The following is a 24,649-nucleotide window of genomic DNA, read 5'->3' on the forward strand; positions in this document are numbered from 1 at the left end:
GTATTCTACTAACCCTCAAACCCTTAGCTATGCAATCCTACTGCGTGCCAGCCACACTTGTTCCCAAAGCCCAAGAAGGAAGAGCTCTGTGGATGCGATGAAAACAAAGGTTCAGGTGTAATGAATTTCAGCTTCTGAGTCCTTGTCACTGGATTTGCAATCTCGCTTAGATTCCTCCCTCTTCAATGGCATCCTTAGAAGATCTCCTTCCCAGAAGCGAGAGCCTTTCCCTTCATGCACCGTTCAGGCTGTTTGGGCCTTAACCACCACAGTCCCTTCCAACTCAGACCATTCTATCAATTCCCAGAGAGTTAACTCATTCTTTATCACCTTCATTAGTTGGGCCTTCTCTTGGCACCGGAGGGCGGGGGCTGAGCAGGTATGTCTGGGGCAGATGAGGTGTTTCTCTCTGGAGATGAGGTCTATCTCTCTGGAGCCCCCCTCCACCCACCCAAACCACCTATATGCACCCAGTTTGTACTTTTCTGGAGGGGTATAAGTACACGCCAGCTCTCAGTCCGCTGTCCGCGTTCTAGGACCTTTATCTAGGCGCTTTCAGTCGCGCTTCTGTCACCCGAGGGCCCCCTTCCACCATGAACTCGCTCACACCAGCGAGCGGGGCGCCAGCGGGCGCCCCCTCCTGCCCGGTCGCTCCCAGCGCCGCGCCCCCAGCCCACCCCTCCGCTCCCACATCCGAGGGCGCGGCCAGGGCTGGACTCGGGACCGAGGAGGGCATTTTCCCGCCGCCGCTTCAGCAGGCCTTCCGCAGGAAGGGGAGACGCCGCCTCCCCGCTGTGCTCGCCTCCCGCCGGCAGCCGAGCGAGGCAGCGGCGCTCACACACGCGCGCGCCGGCGGGGGCCGCGCTCTCCCAGCGGTGCTTCCTTCCCCGCCAGATCCCGGCGCCGCGGAGAGGAAGCGGCCGCCACAGGCCGCCCCGCCGCCGGGCAGCGCCTCGGCACACCCCGCTCGGTGAGGAGGAGGAGGAGGAGCCTGCGGGCGGAAAGTGCTGAGTCACGGCCTGACGCGCCGGCGCCGTCACGTGTAGCGGCGGGTCGGCTCCCGCCGCCGCCGCGGCGCACAGCGTATCTAGCGCCGCGCAGGCTCCGCTCTCTTCTCCTCTCTTCTCCTCCCCTTCCCGCCGCCGCCGCTCCGTAGCGGGCCGGCATGGGGCTGCTGTCGCAGGGCTCGCCGCTGAGCTGGGAGGAGACGCGGCGGTACGCGGAGCACGTCCGGAAACACGGCATCCTCCAGTTCCTCCACATCTACCGCGCCCTGTGCGACCGCCACAAGGACGTTCTCAAGTGGGGCGACGAGGTGAGACCACCCACCCCACCCTCCCCCCCCCAGCCGCGGCCTCCACGACCCGGGCGCAGGTGCCGCGGCGGCGCGGACGCAGCGCCTCCCCGGTGCGACCCGGGCCCTGCCCGCCGCCGGGCCCCGCAGCGGGCTCGGCCGCGGTTGTTCGCCGTGAGGGGAAGTTCAGGCTGCCGGCGGGACTGTGTTTCCCACGCCCTCGCTCGCTCCTCGCCTCCGGTGGCGCGGCGCGGCTGCCCCGGTGTTACCTCGCGGGGGGGTGTTTCAAGCGCTGGAACAACTTTTAAGCGGTCCCGGCAGGCAGCCCCTGGGGAGGTGTGTTCCGGGGGGCTTGCCCGGTTCCCGGAGTTGTTTATTTTCTCTGGAGTGAGGCCTAATTAAGCCGCGTGTATGTCTGAGGTGCGGGGTAGGGGCCAGTCCAGGCCCGGAGTGTGTTCCAAGGGACCAGGGGCAGGAGGTGGGCTTGGTAGGCCTCGCACCACATCCCCCCGTGGTCCTGGCTTGCTGCCTCTGGGGAAGGGGACTCGCCGAGCCCCAGAGCCTTGGAGGTGTGCAGTATCCCGCCTTTCAAACGAGGGTGAGGATGGTCGCTCAGGCGGTGACTTGAATTTTGTTACAGGTGCTTTGTGCTGCAGAGCTCTATCTTTATCTGGTCTCATGTGTGTTGCCATGCAAACCCAAGCTGAGCTGTGTCCCAGCCTGACAGCAGTCTGCAAGGAGCAGTCTCCTGTGTTGATCAGTAGGCTTTCCTGAGGGTCCCGGCTCTCTCTGGAGACGGGGAGTAGCTTAGCATGTGCTGCTCGAGAAGCCATCCTTAATCATGAGGATGATGTTTGTCACTTGGAGGTGTCTGTGATGTGGTAGCAGGGAAGTTGAAGAGTGGAGTAGCAAGGGGGCACTGTGGGGACTTGACCGCTGCATCTCCATCCCGTGATCTGTTTCCGTTCTGAACAGCGAAGGCATTTGTGAGAATACTTTGTCCAGGTGGTAACAGTGGCTGTTTACAGATGTTTTTTGACAGAGAAAAATGCTGTTCCCCTTATGCAACTTGAGAGACCTTGTCTCTTAAAATCTGTCATTTTTTTAAAGGGATTGCTGTCACATTTCATGTAAGGCAAGCATCACAGCACAGGAGCTGCTTTCAGAAGGAGTGGGGGCTTGGCAACTAAGACGTGTCTAGTGAAGGGAATGATGCTGCCATCGTGTCTAGTCTGGAGTGCAGGGTTCTGCAGCCAGAGTGGTGTGGACTCAGGAAATCCCTTTAATACACTTATATCTATCCCTATATTATGTCTCTCTGTTCCTACATCTCTTGTATGAGTAGAATTACCCTGACAGAAGAGCCTCACAGACAGTTCTGCATTCAAGAATACAGACTGAGCAGTCTCTCCTTGTTGCTCTGAGGCTTAGTTTGAGGGTTTTCTCATTAATCTTTAAGATGGGGTACTCATTTTTCAATGGGTGTTACGTTTAAGTTGTCCTTGCTTTGTCAGGGTGAGATTTCACAAGTTAGCCAGGCTTGATCTGCTAGCAAGCTGGGTCAGCTTCCCTCTCCTTGCTTCAAGCTGGTGTTTCTTCTGCCTCCCTTGTGTTGTTACAGGTTGCATGAGTTCAAGAAGTTAAACCAGCAGAAAACTCTTCTCCCATTCAGTGTTCTAGGGTGGTTCATTTTCAGCCGTTTCACTGTGAGAGAGATCCAACAAGATCTGCTTAACGTGAGGAAAGTAGCAGGGAGGTGTGGAGGGGCAAGCAAGCAGAGCCATCCCCTGCAGCGCTCGTGGCCAGTGACTGTACGGTGAGAACCGTGCCTCAGGGGCCTTGCTCCTCCTTTGGCTGAGGACCTTACTGAAGAAAGTATTTATGCTTGGTAAATGATGGTGTGCTATGTTTAATGAGATTTGCAATTTGCTATTGTCATGCCCAGTGTGGCAAGAGGTAAAATTTTAAGAGCTGTATGATTACTGCTGTGTTTCTGATCAGCAGATAAAAAGCTGTATTTGAAATGCCTGTGAATGTTCACAGGTCAGGTAACTCAGCCCATCATCTACCTCTGATTTTAGCAAATAGTAGTTAACTCAGGTGTTGCAACTTTATTCTACTGTATTATGCAATTATTTTTTTTTTTTTGACTAACACAACATTTAGGAGTGTGTTAATGTAGCAGATACTTGTTGCCATTTTGCTCCTGCTGTGTAAACAGAAAAACACACCTGTCTATAACTTGTTTCAGCTGTGCTGTAGATAGCGTAATGGGGAAAGCAATTAATTTCTGGTCTGTTTTTCCTCTCAAATACTTAGTTACTAGAAAGTGGTGCCATGTGTAGTTGCAGCTTAGATGAATCAACTGACTAGCTGGACAGTTTTCATCAAAAGCCTTTTGTGTACTTTGACCTTCATATATAAAGTCATAGCCTGATGGTGTTTTATTGTCTTAAAAACCTTTTGAAGATAGAAATCAAGAATGATGATGACAGCCCTCACATAATAGCAGAGATTAAATCATAATAAACAACATTACTTTTGTGTTTGAGAGAAGTTTCTGAGGCTGGGCTTGGCAAAAAATGTAACTTTCTTGTTTTACTTCACTTTTAAGGAATGCTTATGAGGAAGAAACAGCTGTCTTAGTCTTTCAGGACAGATGTGAATGCTTCAAAGATTGTCCCCATCTAGCTGCTGCTATTGTGAAAAAGGAGTCCTGTGTTTACTCATGAGAACCAGCCTTTGCTTTTGGATCGGTTTTCAGCAAGAATCCACTTTGCAGTGTGTGTTGTAAGGCTCACTGTAAGAGCTGTGGGAGTCCTTTGGGGTGCTTGTAACCTCCCTATTCTCCCAGGGAATGAAACTGTGGGGAATCACCACGTGCTTTCTGTTTCTTGGGTGCCAGAGCAGAGTGTTGAGAAGTGCTGATGGAGCAGGATAGTGGCATTTGTTTTGAAAGAAGCGAGGCAGCATCACAACTTGTGCTGCAGGGTAGTGTTCCCTAGTGCTCCCATCCTCCCCTGAGTGAAGAGCTGGAAAAGTCACAACACTGGTTCTGCTACCTCTTGAAAAATCAGCTGTCGTCTTTCTTGCAGAGTTCATAGGGTTTGCTGGCAGCTGTTGCCTCTTTTGAGGGCAGTTCTTTTTTTATTGTTTTTCACAACCATGAAGTCTCTGCAATGGTACAAAAAAAAAACCCTGCAAATGTGAATGTAACAAAGACTAAGACTTGCTTAAAAATCTAAGGTCTCTTTGAACCTGCATTTGTTGGTAAAGGTCCTTTGCCTCTTAATCGTCCTTCTGCCTCATTTTAAACTAACAGTTGGCCTCCCTCTTCATGCCTGGCTTCTCCTGACCGTGGTAAATACAAAACACTGAACTATCTCATTATCCCTCATCAAATCCCTCCTTATTATCCTGCTTTAGTGCCCACAAAAGTTGGTCAACAATTAGATCTGCTGAGGAGACCCTGTTGTGCTAACTGGTCTTGTGGTCTCCTGGTGTTAGCCGGTACTATGCAAGACAATTAGTTGTGCAGCTTGGCTTTGCTGTACCAAAAGAGTTTCAAGGGATTTTGAGGGTATGGCAGAGTTGATTTTGCTGCTTCCCAGCTTTTCTCCCAAAAAGCTATCTCTGTCCCAGCACATTACCAGTATCCTGTGCTGTTCAGTGCCTCTTGTCTGCTGACTGCATTCCTCTAGCTGATGGATGTTGCTTAAATTTCACTTGCAACTTAATGCAGATGCTCAGATCAGACAAGTGGAATGGTGGGCCCTTGACTGGGCTCACTGCTTTGTGCTGAGTGGGCACACAAGCGTGCAAATCCTGGCACTTCATGCATACCTACATACACAGTTGTATTCATACGTGGATGCATACATAAATACTTGATTTACTTTTTCTGTGGTTGGTTTTGATGCGAAATGGGTTGTTGTCCAGGCTGAAAGCCAATGTTGACTTGAAAGAAGCAAGAAGAGTTGGAAAAGGATAACTGGTGGGGACAAAGGGCTAATAAAGAATAATAAGGAAGAGTTGCTTCAGCATATGAAAGAATCCAGAAGGGTGTGCTGGAGGGAGCTCAGCTCAGAAGGAAAAATGTAGAAAGTAAGCATGAGCCAAACATCGTTGTCTTATTTGAAAGTATATGTGAATGAAATGGCAATATGAATTGCCCAGCCTTGTTCAGTGAAATTGGACATAATGACCCTTTTGTTGTGTCTTGTTACTGTCCGTGTCGGGACATGGCACACAATAAGCATCTTCAGCTTTCAGAAAGTTGTTTTCTTCATGGAAACTTGAAGTGAAATTTGGAGGTCTTTAGAACAGATTTGATAATGAATTGGGCAGCATGAAAAATGTGCCACCACACTGCTTGCATGTTGAAATCTTCTTGACTTAGTTATGGTCAGGATTTGTTTTCCCTGTCTGTTATCTCTTTCTCAGTATTTTTTAATCACCTTTTTGTGTTTCTTCCCTACTTTTTATTCATTCCCCTCCATACCCATTAGTTTTTTAATACCTAGTAAATAACTTAAGAACCAAAATGTAACGTTTGCTGCTCAGCACTTTGTTATGTAAGACAGGAAACAGCCCTTCTCAAGTGCTCTGAGAGGCCAGACATTTCTTACCAGGATGTCCCAAAGGTGTTGCTTCTAATTAGAAGATGCGTGACTCTCTTCAAAGCTTGCTGATTTGTCCCAGTGAAAGGCTGAGCTGTGAAGAGAGCTCCTTGTCCTTTTGAATGATTCCTCCCAGGGACCTAGCTATTGCATTCATGTCTTGCTGCAGTTTATAGCCTGGTTGGTTTTGTGTGTTGGTTTTATTTTTCAGGGCAGCAGCAACATGTGAGTGATACAATTGGTGATGTGGCATTGCAGTCTGCAGAACTTAAATAATGGCTAAAATAATGGCTACATCTTTTGGATGTAGCACTTGGAAATGGATTTGGGTTCAGATGCACACAGATTGAGGCTCCTGTTTCTGTCACTCATTTAAAACCAGGAACAAAGTCTAGGGTGTTTTTTTAACAGTGGTGAATCTAGTTCACTAGCTGCATAAATAGGTTCAGCTACTGTCCCTGAAATACTCAGATGAAATTTTGGTCATCTCTTCTCTAAAAGCAGCAGTTAGACTTGGGGAGAGAGACGTGCACCTGTGCACAAATGTTCAAATAGAGATAAGGAAGGACTGTGATAAAAGAAATAGGTTCAGAGGGCCTCACTGTGTACAGGAAAGGGGGCATTCTTTTTTCATTTTACAAGAAGTTTGGCTATCCTATTGGAACAGAAAAGCAGCAGATGTCCTTTAAAGATAATTGCTTTACAAAGTCTAGATATCCTGTGGAACAAAATGCCACATGATAGCTTTGAAGCCAAGATAGACACTTCCACGAGCAACAAGAATAGGTAGTTTATTATGGCTTCTTTAAATTTCACGAGCTGCAACATCTATGTCCCTCTACCCAAACCACTTAGATAATTGCTTAGTGACTCGTGAGGTTTCTTTAACGTTCATCTGAAACTTCCTAACTCGTTTTTTACTGGTGTGTTATAAACAAAAGAGAATCCCAAAAAATAGGTTTGTTTTCCTGAATGGCAATAATAGTTCATCTTTAAAAAAAATAAACCAGCAAAGTCATGATACCACCAATATTATGGTCATCTCACATTCTCCTAATGTTTGCCCAAAGTTTTGCAAAATTGTGGCTTACATCTGAGCTCTTGTCATTTCAAGGCGACTGGTTTTAGTTTCCCCTTCCCCCAGGAAAATTCCCCAAACAGAATGCATTTTTTTTAAATGTCTTTCATGCAGAAATTCCTCACGGTGGCCCCCTGCCAAGTCCAGCATGTGTGGGTGGATCTGAATGGGAGCTGTTTTAATCGATGTGCTCGCCTGCTCCACAGGAGGGGGTGGAAAGCAGCACTGGTGAATGATTTGGTTATCTGTCACGGGTCTGCTTGATCATCCATTCTCTCTGAGCTCTATTTGGCTAAATAAAGGGCTGGTGGCATTGTTTGTTTACGAGTCAGTGTAGTGCTTCCTTGATACACTTTGCAGCTGCACCTGTATTTATCACAGTGGCGTTTCTGGGGCAGGGTCAGAAGGTACGATGTCCCTGTGTCAGCTCACGCTGCTCCACAGCCTTGTGTGTGTATATGCAGCCTGTACAATCACTGCACTAATGCATGCAAACGTAACTGTAAATCTGGACTTGAACAAGAGAGCTGCCCTTGAAGAATCTCCGTGTTTATTCCTTCCCTGGCAGCTTTGGCTGATGCTCACAAAACTACATACTCCGACTGGCTTTAATCCTTGTATCGGGGAAAGGCCTGAACTGAGACACGTCTAAACCCTCCAGCTCACAGTGGGTATGGTGTGTAACCCTCCCCGATGACTGCAGCTCCCTCCTGCTCAGCTCTTCCCTGGCTGAGTGATAAGCGTGGGGTTGTCATGCAGCATCACTGACCTACCTGTGAACTTTGTCGCTGGACATGTCCTGCATCTGACCATGCAGACCTCTGTAGCTTATGATGAGGTGCTTTTGAAAAAGCTGATTTTGCAGTTCATGGAAGCTAGTTTGGAAGGCTCTTTTGCTATTTTTTTTACCCTAAACAAGCTGCAGTTTGTCAGAAATAGTGACCATCCCCAATCCTAGCTTTTAATAGGAGAAGCTTAAATTACCTGCTGGTTCTATATTTCAATAAAGAAACATTCTCTTCGCAGTAAACCTCCTTCTGTGGATGTCAAGTGAATTGCGGTGGTCTTGTCATGGGATGGTTTTCTGTTGTAATTCCTCTTTTGCCACAGGACTTCCTCTTCTTGCTGTGCAGATGCCTTCAGTTAACTGTATGAGAGAGGATGAGGAGTGCAGGAAAGATTTTATTGTTGATGTTGCTTCTTTGTTTGGGTTTTTTTTATTCTTGCTTTCTGATGCATGAGAAAACACAAAAGCTTAGAGCATCTTGTTTCACCATTGAATAAGTGGTCTTTTACTAGCACGTGAAAACATCTAGCCTGTATGGAGTAGAAAATACAGCTGTGCCAAAAAATACTACTTTTCTGGTTTAAATCTAAAAAATAAGTGAATGCCTTAAAGTTGTCTTTGCTGCAGAAACCTAAAATTGACGTTTTCCCAGTCATCTGGTTTTTTAATAGCATTAACAGGTGTTTCATAGTACAGCATATAAAGAAGAGACACTTTGTTCTTCAGTGCACCACATCTTGTTTTTTAGAAGCATGAAATGTTTATAACATCTAGATTTTGGTTTTCAATAACAAGGTTTCTGGGTTTGTGGTATGTGCAGCACAGGACATCCTCAACTCACGTCCTATCATGTGTAGAAGAAAAAAATCTGCAGCCCTGATGTCAGCAAGCAGGAGGAAGAACAGACAGAAGGGAGCACTTAGCTACGGGCTGGCTGTGTTGACTGACGTGGGATCCCCTGCATCCTCTTTGCTTTCTTTACCTATGGTCATCGTTGATAAGCAAAACAAGGAATAGCTTGTCAGTCTGATATAAAACATCAGCTGTGTTTTGGTGTTAGACTTGGTTTCTGCAGGTGGGTTTTGTATAGCACTGGAGGAGATGCTTTTTTGGATCAGCCGCTTCCAATCTGTTTGATCAAAATGAAGCATTTTGGCAAATAGCACTTGTATCTTGGGTTTGCTGCTTGTGACAGATTTTTGATATTATTTCTGTGGCAGAGAACATTGCTGGTGCTTTTGAGAGCATGGAAGAGCTCTGCCCCGTGTCAGCGTTTGGTTTGGGGGCTTGCTGGCTAGAAAAAGGGTAACCAGCCTCTGTCACACTTCCAGACTTTTCTCCAGAATCTGCTCCCTTGGGACTTAGGCTCGCCTTTGTGGGTCAGCAAACCTTTCATTAAAGATGTTAACAGTTGGTAATTACTGTGGCTCCATGTTTTATCACAGCAGTGGTGAGAGAATAGCAGCATTAAAAAAAATACCTTGAGTATTATGCTGTACATCCATCAGAAGTATGTGCACCTACAGAAATCTGCTTTTTCCATCTTAACACTGAAAACTCGTGGCAGAAGTTTTAATGAACAGTCAGATAATTAAAACTTTGTTCTCTTGTAGGCTCATTTTAATAGTATGTGGTGTTTTAATAATGGATTAACTGACCAATAAACTCATGGAGGGCTACACTTTTTTTCTCATAATGGAGCTTAATAGCTAGTGAAATGAGTGTTGTTTCTTTGATGCTCTTCAGAAGAAAGTTTTACTTCATTATATTTTCTAATTTACACGTAAGTGAGGCACACTGCATGAAAATATTTATATTAAACGTTGTAGTGGCTTTTGGTAACAGTAAACAAAAGCTGCAAGGCCTCATTGGGTGTTCAGGAAAATTTCCAATTTCTCTTAAAGCTCTAGGCTTGAGGGAAGGTACGTATGAGGAGATGGCTAACAATTGCTCCAAGTATATGTGGCAGTAGTTGCCTGGTAGAAGGAGAAAGAAATCATCAATGATAAGATGTTCCTTGAGGAACTGTGATGGTCCATGAGTCACCTGTGATCAAGTCTTTTTTTTAGAATCACAGAATGCTCTGGGTTGGAAGGGACCTTAAAGATCATCCAGTTCCAAGCCCCTGCCATGGGCAGTGACACTGTCCACTAGACCAGGTTGCCCAAATCCCCATCCAACCTGGTCCTGACACTGCCAGGGAGGGGGCAGCCACAGCTGAGATGGATGATCAGGACAGTGGTAAAAGGTGAAAGCGGGGATCTGTTTTCCAAAAGAAAAGAGTGTACAGGCTTGCATTGTTTTCCTCTCAAAAAAGCTTCTCTTTAGATCACTGTTCTTATACTATTTTCCTCTATTCTGTAACTTTCTCAGTACCTTATTTGTGAGCTTACCAAAGTCCAGACTGTATGTGTACCTGTGTTTTCATATGCAGAAAAGCCTTCTGCCAACACTTTGAACTTTAAAAGGATTTTAATATTGACTCTGGAGCAGAGGCTTTGTGCTCAACTATTAGGTAGGTTTTATTCACAATGTACTTAGCATGATAGTGTTTAAATTTAATGGCGAAGAAATTTCCTACAGTGAGGGTGGTGAGTCACTGGCACAAGCTGGCCAGAGAAGTTGTGGTTGCCCCATCCCATGGCGGGGGAGTTGGAACTAGGTGATCTTTGAAGTCCCTTCCAACACAAACCATTCTGTAATTGCATGTAATTATGTGTATGGGAGGGGGTTTTGATGGTGGAAAGCAGACCACTACCTAGACATGTATTTGGACAGGGATACCATGCGGGACATGCAGCAACCTCAGTACTCCTTGCTCCTTAGAATTGCTACTAAAGAGTCACTTGACTGATATTTCTTCCTTTAAGTAGTGTGCTTTATGCAGAAATAATAGATGTAATTATGGTCAAACAGCTCTGGCATTCAAACACAATTTCAGGCATGTTTACTCATTTCCAGAAAACAATCATCTTTCGGGTTGCCACTGGGCAAATCCAGTGCAACTGTGTGCCTTCATGTAGGGAGAGTGGTTTGGCTTCTCCTGGGTTAAGCATCTCAAGCTCTCACTTGTGGTCCTGTTTACAGGAGCAACATCAAAGAATTTTCAAAAACCTGAAATTTCTTTGTAGCCAACTGTGAGAAGTAATTGTGACAAGTGAAGTAACCTGTTCTGGGTGCTGTCCTGCTCGCAAGCTGACAGTAGGTGCTCCTTCCCTGAAAGATATGGTGGTAGGGCAGAGTACTCTGTAGATACAATGGGTTCTAAATCAGTAACTGAGAGGAAGGCAGCTGGTAAAGAGTAGTTTTTGTTGGCTCATGGGTAGATCTGTTATGCTCCTACTACTTGCTTTAACCAAAAATTTATTCACTTTTTAAATGCATTTGATTTTGAATTATTTTTTTAGGATTGCTCTCTGTGTGCGTGCACGTGCATGTGTGGATTTACAGCTTTTGCTTTTCAACCTTACTGGCCAAGCTACTGTTCCTTGTCCTGGTAAGGGCTGCAGCACTTCTTCCACCAGCCAATGCCTGTCTGGCGTGCAGAGGTTTGTCCACTGAAGCAGTGCTGAGCGTGCCTGTCTGCTGAAAGGAGCTGGGAGGCCACCTCTTGTCCTCAGCATGTGCTCAGCCAGAGAATAGAGATGTGTTGTAGCATTTGCTGCAGGGTGACAGCACTTGCTGGGCACGCAGGTCCAAAGCAGCCACCTTTCTTACCATGGTAGGGTGTGCTTTTCTAGCTGGCTCCCAGCAAGCTGCTTGTCAGCCATCTGTAGCAGTAATTTGACCTGATGTGTATTTTGCTGCTTGATTGGAAGCCTAGTTAAAATTAGAGAGAAAGGGAATTCTTCTAAAGAGCTTGGCAAAAGTGATGAATTATGAGTGTTGGGTGAAGCCCCACATATTTGGGTTTTGAACTCTTGAAGCTCTGCCAGGCATACTTGGCTGCAATTCTCTGAACTTTATTGTGGGTAGAAAATATGTGAGAAGTCTGTGAATGACGAGCTGAAGTCAAATGTAAAAATGTGTGAACTCTGACTTGATTTCTCTCTTTCTAGCTGTAAGCTAAATCGTTCGATGAGTTTAAAGTAAATTCTTTAAGGATGCCCATTCAGCCAGTCCCCTTGTTGGCAAGATAATCTGTGGGTTGCTTGGAATTGTTGGCAGCTATCTGAAGGCTTTTGCTTTTCTCATCAGAACTAAAGGCAGATATTTTGTGTGTTAAGACAGCTTTGAAGATTTAGTCAGCATTTCTGTAGTAGTTGTTTCTAAAGCTAGATCAGTAAATATGATATAGTCACTAATACAGTTGGGTTATTTCTTTGGGTTTGCCTTCTCACCTTAATGTTTCTTCATGCTTATGGCTTGCCTTCTTTTATGGAGCTTGTAATACAGTTTGTAGAGGAGTGCAGGGTTTACACCACCAGCTCTTTGCAGTTACATTTGAGAGGGGTTTTTAAGACAGGAGGCTAATGACAGTAACGTATTCATGTAACGGACAAATGTTCAGCTTTGGGGTCTCTGGACAGCAGCTGCAGTTCCTTTGCCCCCTCTGCTGCTGCCAGCTCACATGGGTGGTGTGGTGGGAGGCCAGGCCTGTGGTGGGCTTGATGCCCACTCACATGTCTGTCTGTATGACTGAGAACTGTGCACTTGGGTACCTCTGCTAGGTTAGGCTGGGTCTGAATGGGGATGATGCTTTTCCTAAGCAGGAGGATATGGTAGGAAGCAGGAAGGTGTGAGAGAAATCCCTTTGTATTGCCACTAATTCATAGGTCAAGTGTCACTGAAGAGACTAGATAACAAGCATATCAGTGCTGGAATGTGTTCTGGTTGACTATATATTCTGTAGTTATCTCAACTAGACTATTGTGGCACAATGCACACAGACCACAAACTACGCCACACAAAGAAGTGCTGCCTTGCACAGAAACTAGGAATATTTTTTTTCTTCAGGGGTTTAAAATTTGATCTTAAAAAAATATAGAAAGCATGGATAATAGCTGAATGAGTCTGTAGAATTAGAAATGCTTTCAGATAATGCTGCTTGTGATTTAATTGCAAATCCCAACAGAGGATTATATTTGTTGTCATAGTAGCTAGCAGTAACTTCCACAAACACTGAAGCAACAAAGAACTGCAGCCCACAAATCTACTTAAAGTGTGCTGGAAAACAAGTTTTCCATGTTTTGGCAAGTTGCTTTCCTATACAAGTCAGATTTCGTACAAAACAGAAGCTGCCATGAGTTGTTATGCTGCAGCTTTAACATCAGCATCTTGTGTGACTCTGAACTCCTGGGGCTGGAGCAGTGGTGTTTGGTAAGTACCAGTGGATGTGTTCCTAAGCCGTGTCAGAAAACAAATATGATGAGCACAGTGCAAAACCTCTGACAAGTTCTAGCGGTGGAACTGCAGTCCCTCCTGACTGCTGTCAGCTACAGGTTGATGTTTGCATTAGCTGAGCTGTCCAAGTCTCAAGGCAGCAATTTGAGAGCCTCCAGCAAAAGCTGCTGCGTATCGCCGCTGGTCCAGCTGGGGCCAGTTGCCAAAGCCAGTACCCTTGTGATGCATTTCCAGGTATGACTTCTGCTTTTACATGGTAGGCAGCACATTGCACTTGGGGGTGGTTTTGTCTTTCTCACTTCCCAGACCTGCCGAATAGGTGTCAGGAAATAGATTGTTTCAGTAGGTATGGAAGGGCTGTAAGATCCAGTTAGGAGCTGTTTGGTTGCCATACTGGGTAGTGCTCTAACAGTCTTTACCGGAGCTTTGATAGCAAGTATGCATAGAGATTAGAAAGTTTAATGTGAGGGTGTTCCAGGTTTGGCTGCTTTCAGATAACCTCTGTTAGGGAAACAGTATTCAGCAGCACTGGGGCACAGCTCTGATGTCAACTAGTGGCTTGTTGAATTGAATGTGGGTTGCATGCTGGAGTAGGGAGGGATGGGATGAGGAGGCAGAGATCAAGGGACAAAGTATGCCTCTGGGCAGGAGTGGAAGAAAAGGTGGCTCAGTCAAGGAGGAGTGGAACCCCCCACACTGTGCCAATTGCTGGAGTGTGTTAATAGCAGGGCTGGTGCCGTCTGTAAAAGCCATGGGCTTTCCATGGTGCTAATGAAGGGAATCTTAAGTAGCTCCAACCTGTGATGGATGTAGATGTGTCTTGTTTGTAGAATGACTCCTGGGTTGGTAGTTTTTTGTCAGCAGCAGATACTGCAGCTCATGGGTTGACAGATATTTGTGGGTAATAGCTTGCATGGGGTTTTAATTTTTTTTTTTGTCTGAAAAATAATGTGGGGTCAAACACAGATTCAGGAATCTCTTTCGTGAAATAACCACAACTAGAAATGGAGGCAAAAAAATTTCCAAGGCAGATTTCAAGGAATTTCAGTTCTTTATTGAGGATGAAATATGCCTGCAGCCATCACCTCCAGTATTGTTTATCATGTTCACAGTCAGTGATGGGTTTTACGTTTCTGTGGAGGTAAGCCTCACCTCAGTCTGACGTTGCTCTGCCCCCCTTTTTTTTTCACTTGATGTTTAGAATTATGCACTGGCCTGTTTGTGTGTGAACAAAGTCTTACCATTTAATTGTTTGGTTTGTTTTCATTTACAAGGTGGAATATATGTTAGTAAAATTTGACCATGAAAATAAGAAAGTGCGCTTGGTGCTCTGCGGTGAAGAGATCCTTCAAACGCTGCAGGACAAGGGGGAGAAGGTAAACCCCAAGTAAGTAGCTGTTTCCTGTTTCTATTTCTTTTTTTCCTCTCCTGTTACAATACTATACGAAGTTTTGTAGACCCGGCTTAACTTTCAAGTCGGCTGTTGGTAAAACTGCAAGCCACAGACACTGATGGTTTCAGATAAATCTGGGGTACAGGAAGTGAAATACTTGAAACTCACTTGCAGGCAGACTGTGTACCTTGGGCGTTACGCCTTGAAAAAAAGGAGAATGTGAGCCCACAGAAGTTGCAGTTTGGGTGTTGTGTCTTGCTCTGGTTTTGTGTCTGTGTGTAAACAGTAATCACTTAGTAGACCTTCCCAGCCCCATATAAAGCCTTTGTGTGCACTTGCCCTTGTATCCCTGACTATGGGAGCCAGTGAGATCTGCATAGAGAAGCCTGTTTGCAGGAGCACTGTCCCATGTTTGGCAGAATTAAGAAGGTGGATGTAAGGATAGCAAGACAGTTCTTCCCTGTCCTCTCCTGTGGAGTTTTCAGGACTAATTAGATCATATCCCTATTTCAGCTAGCCAGAGAACTGTGAATTACCTTCTAACTGATGGCAGCAGAGAAATGAGACCAGAGACAGTGAAGTTTTGGCTGAAGAGAGTCAAAAGCAGGTCACAGCTTACAGGAGGGTAGATAAATTCTGCTGCAGGCTTTTGTGCCCTGGGCCTACCTGCTTCTTTTCAGGTGCCTTAACCTTGTCATCCAGTAAGGCTTCCCTGTCTGTCATCCATTTGCTTTTTAGGCTCAAAACCTCTACTGCCAGGAGAGCAGTAGGGCAGATGCGATTCTGTCTCTGGTAGCGAGCACTCCATGGAGATGGCCTGGCTTCACAAGGGGATGGGAAGAGGTTACTTTTTGGGGGTGACTAGGTACCTTCAAACATGATTTTATTTCTTAATGTGATCAGATTGTGAAACAGGACCAGGTATTTGCAGGCAGTGGAGAGAAGAAATTGAGCATAGCTTTTACTTTGTCTTGTACTGCTGAAGCAGTTGGATGTTGTGCATTTTCCAGTTTCAGTTAAAACCTCAAGAAGCAAAGCTTGAGACAGATGCTAAAGGTGATTGAAATTTGACATGGGTAAATCCTACTTACTGCACTGTACACCACTTCCTACTGCCAAACGGTGCCTTAACTGATCTTCATTGCCTCCTGGTGGTGAGGAACATTGTGTTATTCTATCGCATCATCAAATTTAGGAGATTTTTCTTGCCCATTGCATTCCTTTCTGAAATTCTCACAAATAATTTCTCTTTTTTGAAGTTGCAGAAGTATTTAAACGCAGCTGCTCTTTTATTACAGCCACCCGACACTCTGGCGACCCGAATATGGAAGCTATATGATTGAAGGGACACCTGGGCAGCCGTACGGGGGAACAATGTCTGAGTTCAACACTGTGCAAGACAACATGAGGAAAAGACGGCAAGAGGCTGCTTCTGTGCTCAAGGAAAATGAGGCTGTTTGCACTGTGACATCATTTCCAAGGTGAGGTGGTTGTCAGTGTGCATGGCATTCCCTTTGAATGCTTTTTCTCCTTATTGTACATAGGTAATCTGTGCAGTGAAACTGAGGAAAATATGATTCAATTAAAGTACTTTGACTTAACATTTTGGTCCTGTTTCCTAAAACTTATATTGTGGTGGGACAAACAAATGACCATTTCTTACATTTTTAGGTTACTTCTAATACAAAAATCATCACAGATTAGGAGAGAATATCTGACTATTTGTGACGTAGTGTTGTCTACAGAGTAGTCTGCCATCTTGTATTGATAGGGCAAATTATATGTAAAAGGTTTCTTTTTACCTGTTTCACAACCCTTGACCTCTATAAATAGCAGTTTTGTAGAATGTGGCTAACCTGATCTATTTTTTAACACTACCTCTTCATTAAAGCACATGCAAACTTCTTTTGGTGGCTTGGCACACGCAGTAGAACTTGAACATGATTGTCCTTAAAAATGAAGTCTTAAAACTTCTATATTACTGTACTTAATGTAGAAAGGAGAGCATCTCTCCCAGGTTCGTAACACCCTTACAAAGGGAAGATTTCTCCTTTTTATTGTTGTAAATTGATTCTTGAATAAATGAAATTCAGGATGTACTTCATTACCTAGGAGAAACTCTACTTTGTGCCCTTCCTTTCAAACATAACTCTAGGCAGGGATTTATGTTCATTCTAACTAACATGGTCAGTCAAATGAATGAAGACAAGTTTATGCTTAAAAAAGTAAAAAACCCTGAACAAAACCCACACCAAAAACTTGCTTTGCTGTAAAAGAGAAGCAGCTGCCTGTTTCCTGTACAATACAGAATGCAACAGCCCTAAATTCTTGCTGAGGGCAGGAATGGTACAAAATGTCTTAGAAGCAAAGTTCAGGTACCAAAGTGCCTGCATTATGCCCCACAAATGCTATCTAAAGAACACTCTTGTTGACAAAATACACTTCCTTGTAATGGGAGTTAGACTAGATATCTCTAAAGTAACAAGAGCTTATTTGAATTCCAGTGGTTAAGTAGCTCGCTGTCTGTTACAGAAGTGAGATTTCTTTTTAACCCTGCAACCTTACAAACATTTATGTTATCTAATAAGTTTTGTATACAACCATTTCACACCCAAACTTGCAAGGAAGAAAGGGAGAAGTGTTCATTGCTTTGTAGGTACAGATAAATACTTTTATATTGCCATAGGAGCAATACGTTGAACTTTAGTGAAAGACAGTGAATAATAAAATGTAACTTGCTTATTACACATGGATAATTCCAAACATAGTTTTATCCTTCAGAAATTGGTATCCCTAAACTATGTAGTCATGTATTTCTGCCTTTTGCTGTCTTGACATTCAAATACCTGTTGGTTTGACTGGAGTCTTGCTAATGTATGTTTCTGAGGTTTTATGGGTTTGGGGTTTTATGCTATGTTCTCTCCACAATAACATATATACAGTCCTGTGTGTGCCTGTGCATGTACAGTGTATGTGTCTGTAACTTAAAAATCTGCATCTGAAAAGACAAAAAAATCCTCTGAAGAGTGCTGGCAGAAAAAAGGTGAAGAAGAAGGTTTATTCAATTTAAAATACCAGTTAAAAATTCACAAACCTGAAAATCCTTAAATATTAAAAAATAGTAGCTTAGTGAGTATCTCTGATTTTTAAGTATTTGAATCATTGCTACTGGACCAGAAAGCTGTTTTCTTTATTGATGACTGGAGTGATGCAGTTTACAGTGTTATGCTTAAATGCTGAAGTTGGGTTTACATGTTGTAGCACACTTGGTATATTTAAACCAGGAAGAAGAAACCAGTAGTGAAATATGTATTGAGCTTAAATAAGATTTCCAGAAACGTGAATGCTTCCTGGTAGTTTTGAATAGTACAGAGTTGGTTGGGTACATCTCTTTAACAGGGTGGATTGCTGGGAGCAGAGCTGGATAAATTTTGAGCAGCCAGCATTAACTTGTAGCCTCTAGAGAAGCTGTTTTAAGTCACAGAATGTAACTGCTTGTCGCTGTTCACCATAGAATCTTTTTGGTTGGAGAAGACTTAAGGTAATCAACTCCAACCTCTAACCCATGCCCATCAGCATCACATCTACACGTTTCTTAAATACCTCCAGGGATGATGAGTCACCCACTTCCCTGGGCAGCCTGTTCCAGTGCTTGACAGCCCTTTCAGTGAAGAAATTTTTCATAATATCCAATCTAATGACAGGTGTTAATACACTGAAACATGTCTGTAGTCTGCATAATACTGTGAAGTTTCCTGCTTCAGCCGCTGAAAAGGCCCATGTTTACAGTCTAATGGTAAAGTAGTGTTTTGAAAAAAAGTCTGATTTAACCACCACAGAAGCTGGTTGTTGGTAGGTGTGTGACCTTTTAACAGCATCTGGTTTAAGACCTCTTTCTAGCAATGCCACAAGCTTAGCAGTCTTGAAAACTGCTTCAGAAATACTTACACCAGATGGAGATTTTTAAAAAAACTTGCTTTAATTTCTTTGTTTACTAGAATCCTATTCTTTGATCATCTGACCATTTTAAAAGTCACAGTGTATTTTCCATTACAGTTTGGATCTCTTTGTGTTAAATAGGTTAGGGTGTCCTGGGTTTACGCTGCCAGAATGTAAGCCAACGCCAGTAGAAGGAGGAGCTTCAAAATCCCTCTTTTTTCCAGATGAAGCCATCAATAAACATCCTAGGTTTAGGTAAGAGTATTTGGGGAGTGGGAATGAGAAGTTGAATGTTATCTTTTTTTTCTGCCTAAACATCATAGGCATGCCTGCAATGTCTTTACATCACTGGAATAGAGCGCTGTGCAGCTAGTTGCTGCAGGTACCCCAAGGACTTGCACAGCAATGGTTGCAATGCCCTGTATTTTCTGTCAATGTGACTTAAGAAAGCCAACTGTTAGGTTCAAGTAGCTTCATACAGTAGTTCGCACCATTACGGGGCAAAGAGTGTTGATTATGCTACTGCAAAGTTGCTTCCAGTTTGCAGTCCCGTGGCTAATCCAGCTCTTGCTCAGGTATGTCACACCAGCTGATCAGTGCACTCGGTAACTTGCCCTAGTTACACTGAAGTGTAGCATGGTGTCCAATTACTTGTACAGTGTGAGAGAGGTTTTCCTTGTACGGTGAAACTTCAGAGAATGAGTATCATTCTGTCTAAAGCTAAGCATGTCTTTTCACGCTACCTTCTTCAGGTCAGTAGCCTTTTACTCATGTCTGTTAGTGTAGTACTGTGAGATCCATCAAAATAAAATAAGACTGGCTTTACTGAGGGAAAAAATCAGTGTTGTGTCTCTTACAGTCTTAAACTGGAAAAAGTAGTGTTCTGAAGGAAAATAAATAGAAAATTGTCATTCTGAAACTCCCAAACATGACTGAGAAACTAACTGCAAAAACTTTTGCATAAAGGGGAACTTTTCAGGTCTTTCAGCAAACTTGTTTTTGTTGTAGTACACTGACCAGAAACATTCGTCACCGAAGAGGAGAGAAGGTTGTGATAAACGTACCAAGTGAGTAAATCCAGTCTGTCATCATCTTCAAAACAACTGTGCAGTCTGATGCTCTGGGTTACTGAGTACCTGCATTTTCCACACAGTCTTCAAAGATAAGAACACGCCATCGCCATTCATCGAAGCGTTTCCTAATGATGACGGAGAAGCAGCAAAGGCAGCTAAGCCAGACTATATATACATGGATGCGATGGGGTTTGGAATGGGAAACTGTTGTCTTCAGGTAAAACGAGTCTGCTTTCAAGGTGTTACTGCATGTTGTCTTCCCTAAATGCTTCCCCTTCCCATCCACCCCAGACTTGCCTTGGGTCTAATTTCTCTAGCTTAATTCTACTGATTAATTTTCAGAGTGGCAAAATGGGGAATAAACGAGCAAATTTAATCTTATACCTGGCAGGTAGTATTAAAATCTAGGTTTTTTGCTTGCGTTATCTTTATTTTCTCTTAATATTCATATGTAATTGTGTGCCTTGCTGAAAGATTTGCCACCACCTTCTGGAACTCCAGCACTTTTCAGGTGTGAAAGAACCTCCTCCACTGTGATGGTCTTTCAGGCATGACCAGAGGACACTGTGGGAGTAGAAACTGAGCTGTCTTGTAGGAATGTGTGGGGTGGTTATTTTGGGGTTTGTTCCTCTTTCCCATTCTTAGAACAGCAAAAGCAAGGAGTGACAAGAAGTCACTGGAGTAACTTTAAAAATAAGTAGCTTTCTCCTTCTGTGTAGTTTTATTTTATTTACAAACAGCATCTAAAAAACCTGTATAAAATTTCTCAATCTTAAATATTTTTAGCTCTATGCCAAGAATTCATCTTCTCACTGCTTGTACTGTGAACCTAACAGATCCTAAGGATTTGTTGGGAGATATTTTTGGCTCTTTTTTTTCCCCTGTTAATTCACAACCACTTTTTGTTGTTTCCATTCATCTGAGTTACTATATTACAGTATCCTTCGTGTAAATCCAAGTGCTATACATTGAGAATGCTTTGATCCTTTCAAATCTGTGTGCTTTAAATGTTTCTCTATCACAGTAACCTGATGCCATACCTAGGAGTGATGTATTTGACTGTTGATAAAATCTGCCTGTTGCCACTGCAGTCTCCAGAGCAGAGCTAGGAGGAGGCTAGTGTTAAGTCTTTAGAGGATTAAAGGAAACTCTCCAAGCTCTTGTTTAACAGCCGTGCCAGAAATAATCCCATTCAAAACACTTCCCTTTGAGAAATTACAAAAGGTGAATAAATAAAACGTTCTTGGCGGTAGCTAAATAGGATTTCTTGTCACTAAGGTTAAACTAAGGAGAATCTGATGTAGTAGTAAAGTGTATTTAATGGTGTGTGTTTTCACAAGGTGGTTAGTTTGGTACGGTCTATTTTGTACCATCTCTCTTTTTATTTAAAGCTAGTAAGACACATACATCCTTACCATTCTGTCATTGGATGAATGTGTTTAAAAATTACTAAATTTTTACGGAATACCATTTTACTACTCTTGTAATCAGTGGTCAAATTTAGTAGCTTTGTTGTCATCAAAGAGGGAATGAAAACAAGGCTGTTGTGTGCTATGAGTAGCTGTTTGTGTATCAGCTTATAAATCTTTGATAAGCAACCAGAAGAAAATGTATTCCCCACCGATTTTCTGTAAGGTAGCTTGCAGTATGCATACCTCCTTTGGGTTGGGGTGTTTTTTTAACCTCTCACTAAGCACCAAGCTACAGCTTGGTTCGATGTATTTCTAAGGTTAAGAATAATGTCTCGATGAGCTCGACTGGGTCAGCCTGTGATAGTGATGGGGCAAGGCAAACTTGTGCTCCTGCCCCTTTGGAGGCTTCCTGTCCCTGTAGCCACTGAGCCCTGTGCTCGTGGCCACTGTTTTCTGCAGCCCTCCTCCAGAGAACACAGCCATGCCCTTTGCATCTGTCCTGGGATATCTGGCTAAAAACCAGGTAGAATCCCAGATTTATTGTGATTTGGAATAAATTTATAAGGCAGATGTGTCTGTGTTGGGTGAAAGAGCGTAGGTATCCTGCCTGTCCATATCCCACACCCTAAGGCAGGTTCCTTTTGCTGGAAGTCCAGAATCAGTGATGAGAAGTTGTACTTGGCTGCTTCTCTGCAAGAGAATGAAATGGTCTTGTCTTTTCAAAGTGTGGGTTTATTGTTGGGTTTTGGGGGGTTGTTTTGTTTTTCTGATAGCAGAGGTTTTGGGGCTTTGGGTTTGGTTTTTTTTTTGTGGGCATTCTGGATATTTTGGGGGGGGGGGGTTTAAGGTTACTTGGGGTTGGGCTTCAGTGGTAGATTGAGAAGAACTTGTATGTTTTATGGGACTCCTAATCTGTGGAAGGGGCAACTGGCTAGTGTTCTTCAAGACAGTGAACAGTGATGGTGATTTAGAGCTGAAGCCTGTTGTAGGATGTTGTGGCAGTGGTACAGGAGTACACTCCCATCTAAGTTATCCTCTGATCTATGAATGTGTAAACTGCAAAGGAGAAAGGGGTTTTAATCTCTTTAGTGTCTCTTAACAATTTTGAGGTGATTGATCCTCCTCTGCATTTTTAAAATACATAAAATGTCTGTTTGGTAAGTCTAGAGGGTAAGGTCTGCTACAAGAAACGTATCTTGTGCTCGATGCTGTTCTGAGCAAATTTCACCAAAAGTTACAAAGAGCTTACATTTTCTGGTGGCCTGCGGGGGCAGGGCTTCCACATTAACAACAGCTTTTGCAAATAACATTTCTCTTGTATCTCTTACTGTGTCCTGGTCTTTGGTACAGTTAAAACTGAAAAAAATAAACATCTTTTCAGAATCAAACAAAGGCGCCTTGAAATGTTCTTTAAAAGGGGATTAGCTGTCACACAAAACAAATGTTAAGTCTACAGTAGTTTCTGACTGTTGTTCTAGGTAAATAGGCTCCTGGCTTGTTTCCTGAAGGTACATTACCAACCCATGTGCATTGTAGCTGTTAACTCTGTTTTCTTTTGATTGTGTCAAGTGTTTGTATGTTTAGTCTCACAGATGAAGCTGTGATGTCTGAAATCCTTTCATGAACATGGAAACGGTGTGGAGAGAAACTTGTGATATAAATGTTGTTAATAGATGGGGCAAAAGTTTGTCCAAGATTCAGGGAGTGGAGGGGAGAACCTCCCCCAAAAAACCACTCTTAAAACCAACCAAAAAAACCCCTTAATCCTTGGTATTTGAATAATGTTATTATATAATTGATTCTAAGTCTAGGACAACTGTGCTTGCCCTATGATTAGAGAAGTTGTGATGGCAGTTGTATTTCTTCCAACAGGTGACATTCCAGGCTTGCAGCATATCTGAAGCAAGGTATCTCTATGATCAACTAGCCACCATCTGTCCCATTGTAGTAAGTAATAGACTTCTGTTGTGTCAGTTCTCTGTTGTGCAAAAGCAACTACCTGGGGGAAAAAAAAAACCCAACCAACTAAAAAAAACCCACCTTGAATGAGAAAGAACCCTTGAATGCTACTGACAAATCTGGTACTCTGGGGGAAGTGTCAGTCTCCTGCTATGCTGTCATGTGAGCAGTGTGATTTATTTAATGTCCAAATGACACCACAAAACAGGACATGTCCATTTCTTTGTTCTTTGCATAAACAAGGCTTGTTGAATATTTCTTGAAATCTGTTTGGGGAAGTTTTTCATGAAAAGAAGACAAGCTTGCTCCTTAAAAGAACTTTTTAATTCTTTAACCCTGGTGTTACAGAGGGTTTCAGCTGAAGTTGTCTGAATCTGTCCCTTTTGTAAGCATGTGGTTGTGTACAGGTGTTTATAACAAATGTTATAAAAATAAATATTGGTCAGGTCTAGGTGGTGAGGTATGTTCCAGCTGTGTTGCAAAGGTGCTTGGCCAAACAAAAATAAATGAAATAAAACGACTGCCAGGTGAACTTTGGGAGTTCAGGAGTGTGCAAGCAGAATACTTGCTGCTTTATCACAAAGTTGTTTCTGCCTGTATCATCTTTATGTTGTTCAAATGCTGATTTGTAGAGGTAATAACTTAGGAGTGTCAGATGCCACTTCAGCAATACTAGCCCTTCATCTGGGCACTTCCTGGAGATTGCAGTTGAGAAATTTGTATGGGTGCTGAGTGTACTTTACATCAAGTATATAGAATCACAATGGTTAGGACTGGAAGGGACCCTAAAGATCAAGTTCCAACACCCTGCCAAGGGCAGGGACACTCTCCACTAGACCAGTAACTTCAGTTACTTCTGAACCAGCAAGTTTCCCTTTCCAGTGGAGTTGTATTTTGATTTTGGTTCCTTGCCTTGGCTCTTGTTTTCATATTGTGCCATTTTGTTTTAGATGGCGTTGAGTGCTGCATCTCCATTCTACAGAGGCTACGTGTCTGATATTGACTGTCGCTGGGGAGTAATCTCTGCGTCTGTAGATGATCGAACGCGAGAGGAGAGGGGGCTGGAGGTAAGTAATGTTAGGTAGTGGGTGTCTGGGTTTTGTTAGGCAAAAAGCTAAATCTCCTTCAGTATCAAATCATTCTTCTACTCATCAGAATTACTAACAAGGGAATGTGGCAGTCTTTTTGGTAAATACAGGAGGGACGGTGTAAACGTTTGCCTTGCTTCTACACTTTATGTTAGCAAATACATATTTTTAGTTAGGTGTGGAATCTCATTAGAATTCCACTCACTCCTCCACAGCGTGCTGAAAAGGTCCCCCTGTGATGAAATTTTCCAATCTGTGCTTGAGCAAAAGAGCAACAATTTATTTGGATTAAATTAGCAGGTGCTGCTGTGTAATCCAGCAGTATAAACTAGAACTGTATGGAAAAAGCCAGTTGTTAGAACTTGAATTGAAGAAATTTCTCGAAGTACAAATTGGTATTCAAGGTGCTTAACAAAAGTAACGAAAACATAATTTTTAAAAGCATCTCTACAGCATGCATGTATTGGTGTATATGTTGCTATAGGTGTAATAATGCTTTCCAGGTACTTGGAGTAATGGTGTATTACATAAGGAAAATGTTTCCACTCTCAAGAGAGCTCAAATCAATGTGTGATGATTTTTTTTTTTGCTCAGATACACACATCTGCAAAGAAAATAGTCATAATACCAGGATCACTTTCTATTAAGCCTATTTAAGACTTGT

At 43.4% G+C, this 24,649-nt stretch overlaps 1 protein-coding gene across 1 annotated transcript in view; it reads left to right on the forward strand.

The window, feature by feature from the left end:
* The first annotated feature begins 1,111 nt into the window (after positions 1 to 1,111).
* The window catches only part of GCLC (glutamate-cysteine ligase catalytic subunit), a 33,573-nt gene continuing 10,035 nt past the window's right edge, over positions 1,112 to 24,649 (forward strand). Inside the window, exons 1-8 of the mRNA XM_084261283.1 lie at positions 1,112 to 1,315; positions 14,396 to 14,508; positions 15,813 to 15,995; positions 18,595 to 18,708; positions 19,462 to 19,520; positions 19,607 to 19,743; positions 22,811 to 22,885; positions 23,848 to 23,964. Coding sequence (XP_084117409.1) covers positions 1,166 to 1,315; positions 14,396 to 14,508; positions 15,813 to 15,995; positions 18,595 to 18,708; positions 19,462 to 19,520; positions 19,607 to 19,743; positions 22,811 to 22,885; positions 23,848 to 23,964 — 948 coding nt within the window. The 5' untranslated portion in view covers positions 1,112 to 1,165. The remainder of the gene's footprint in view (positions 1,316 to 14,395; positions 14,509 to 15,812; positions 15,996 to 18,594; positions 18,709 to 19,461; positions 19,521 to 19,606; positions 19,744 to 22,810; positions 22,886 to 23,847; positions 23,965 to 24,649) is intronic.

Source organism: Gallinula chloropus (genome assembly GCF_964237585.1).
Source record: "Gallinula chloropus genome assembly, chromosome: 3".
In the NCBI taxonomy this organism is placed as follows: domain Eukaryota; kingdom Metazoa; phylum Chordata; class Aves; order Gruiformes; family Rallidae; genus Gallinula; species Gallinula chloropus.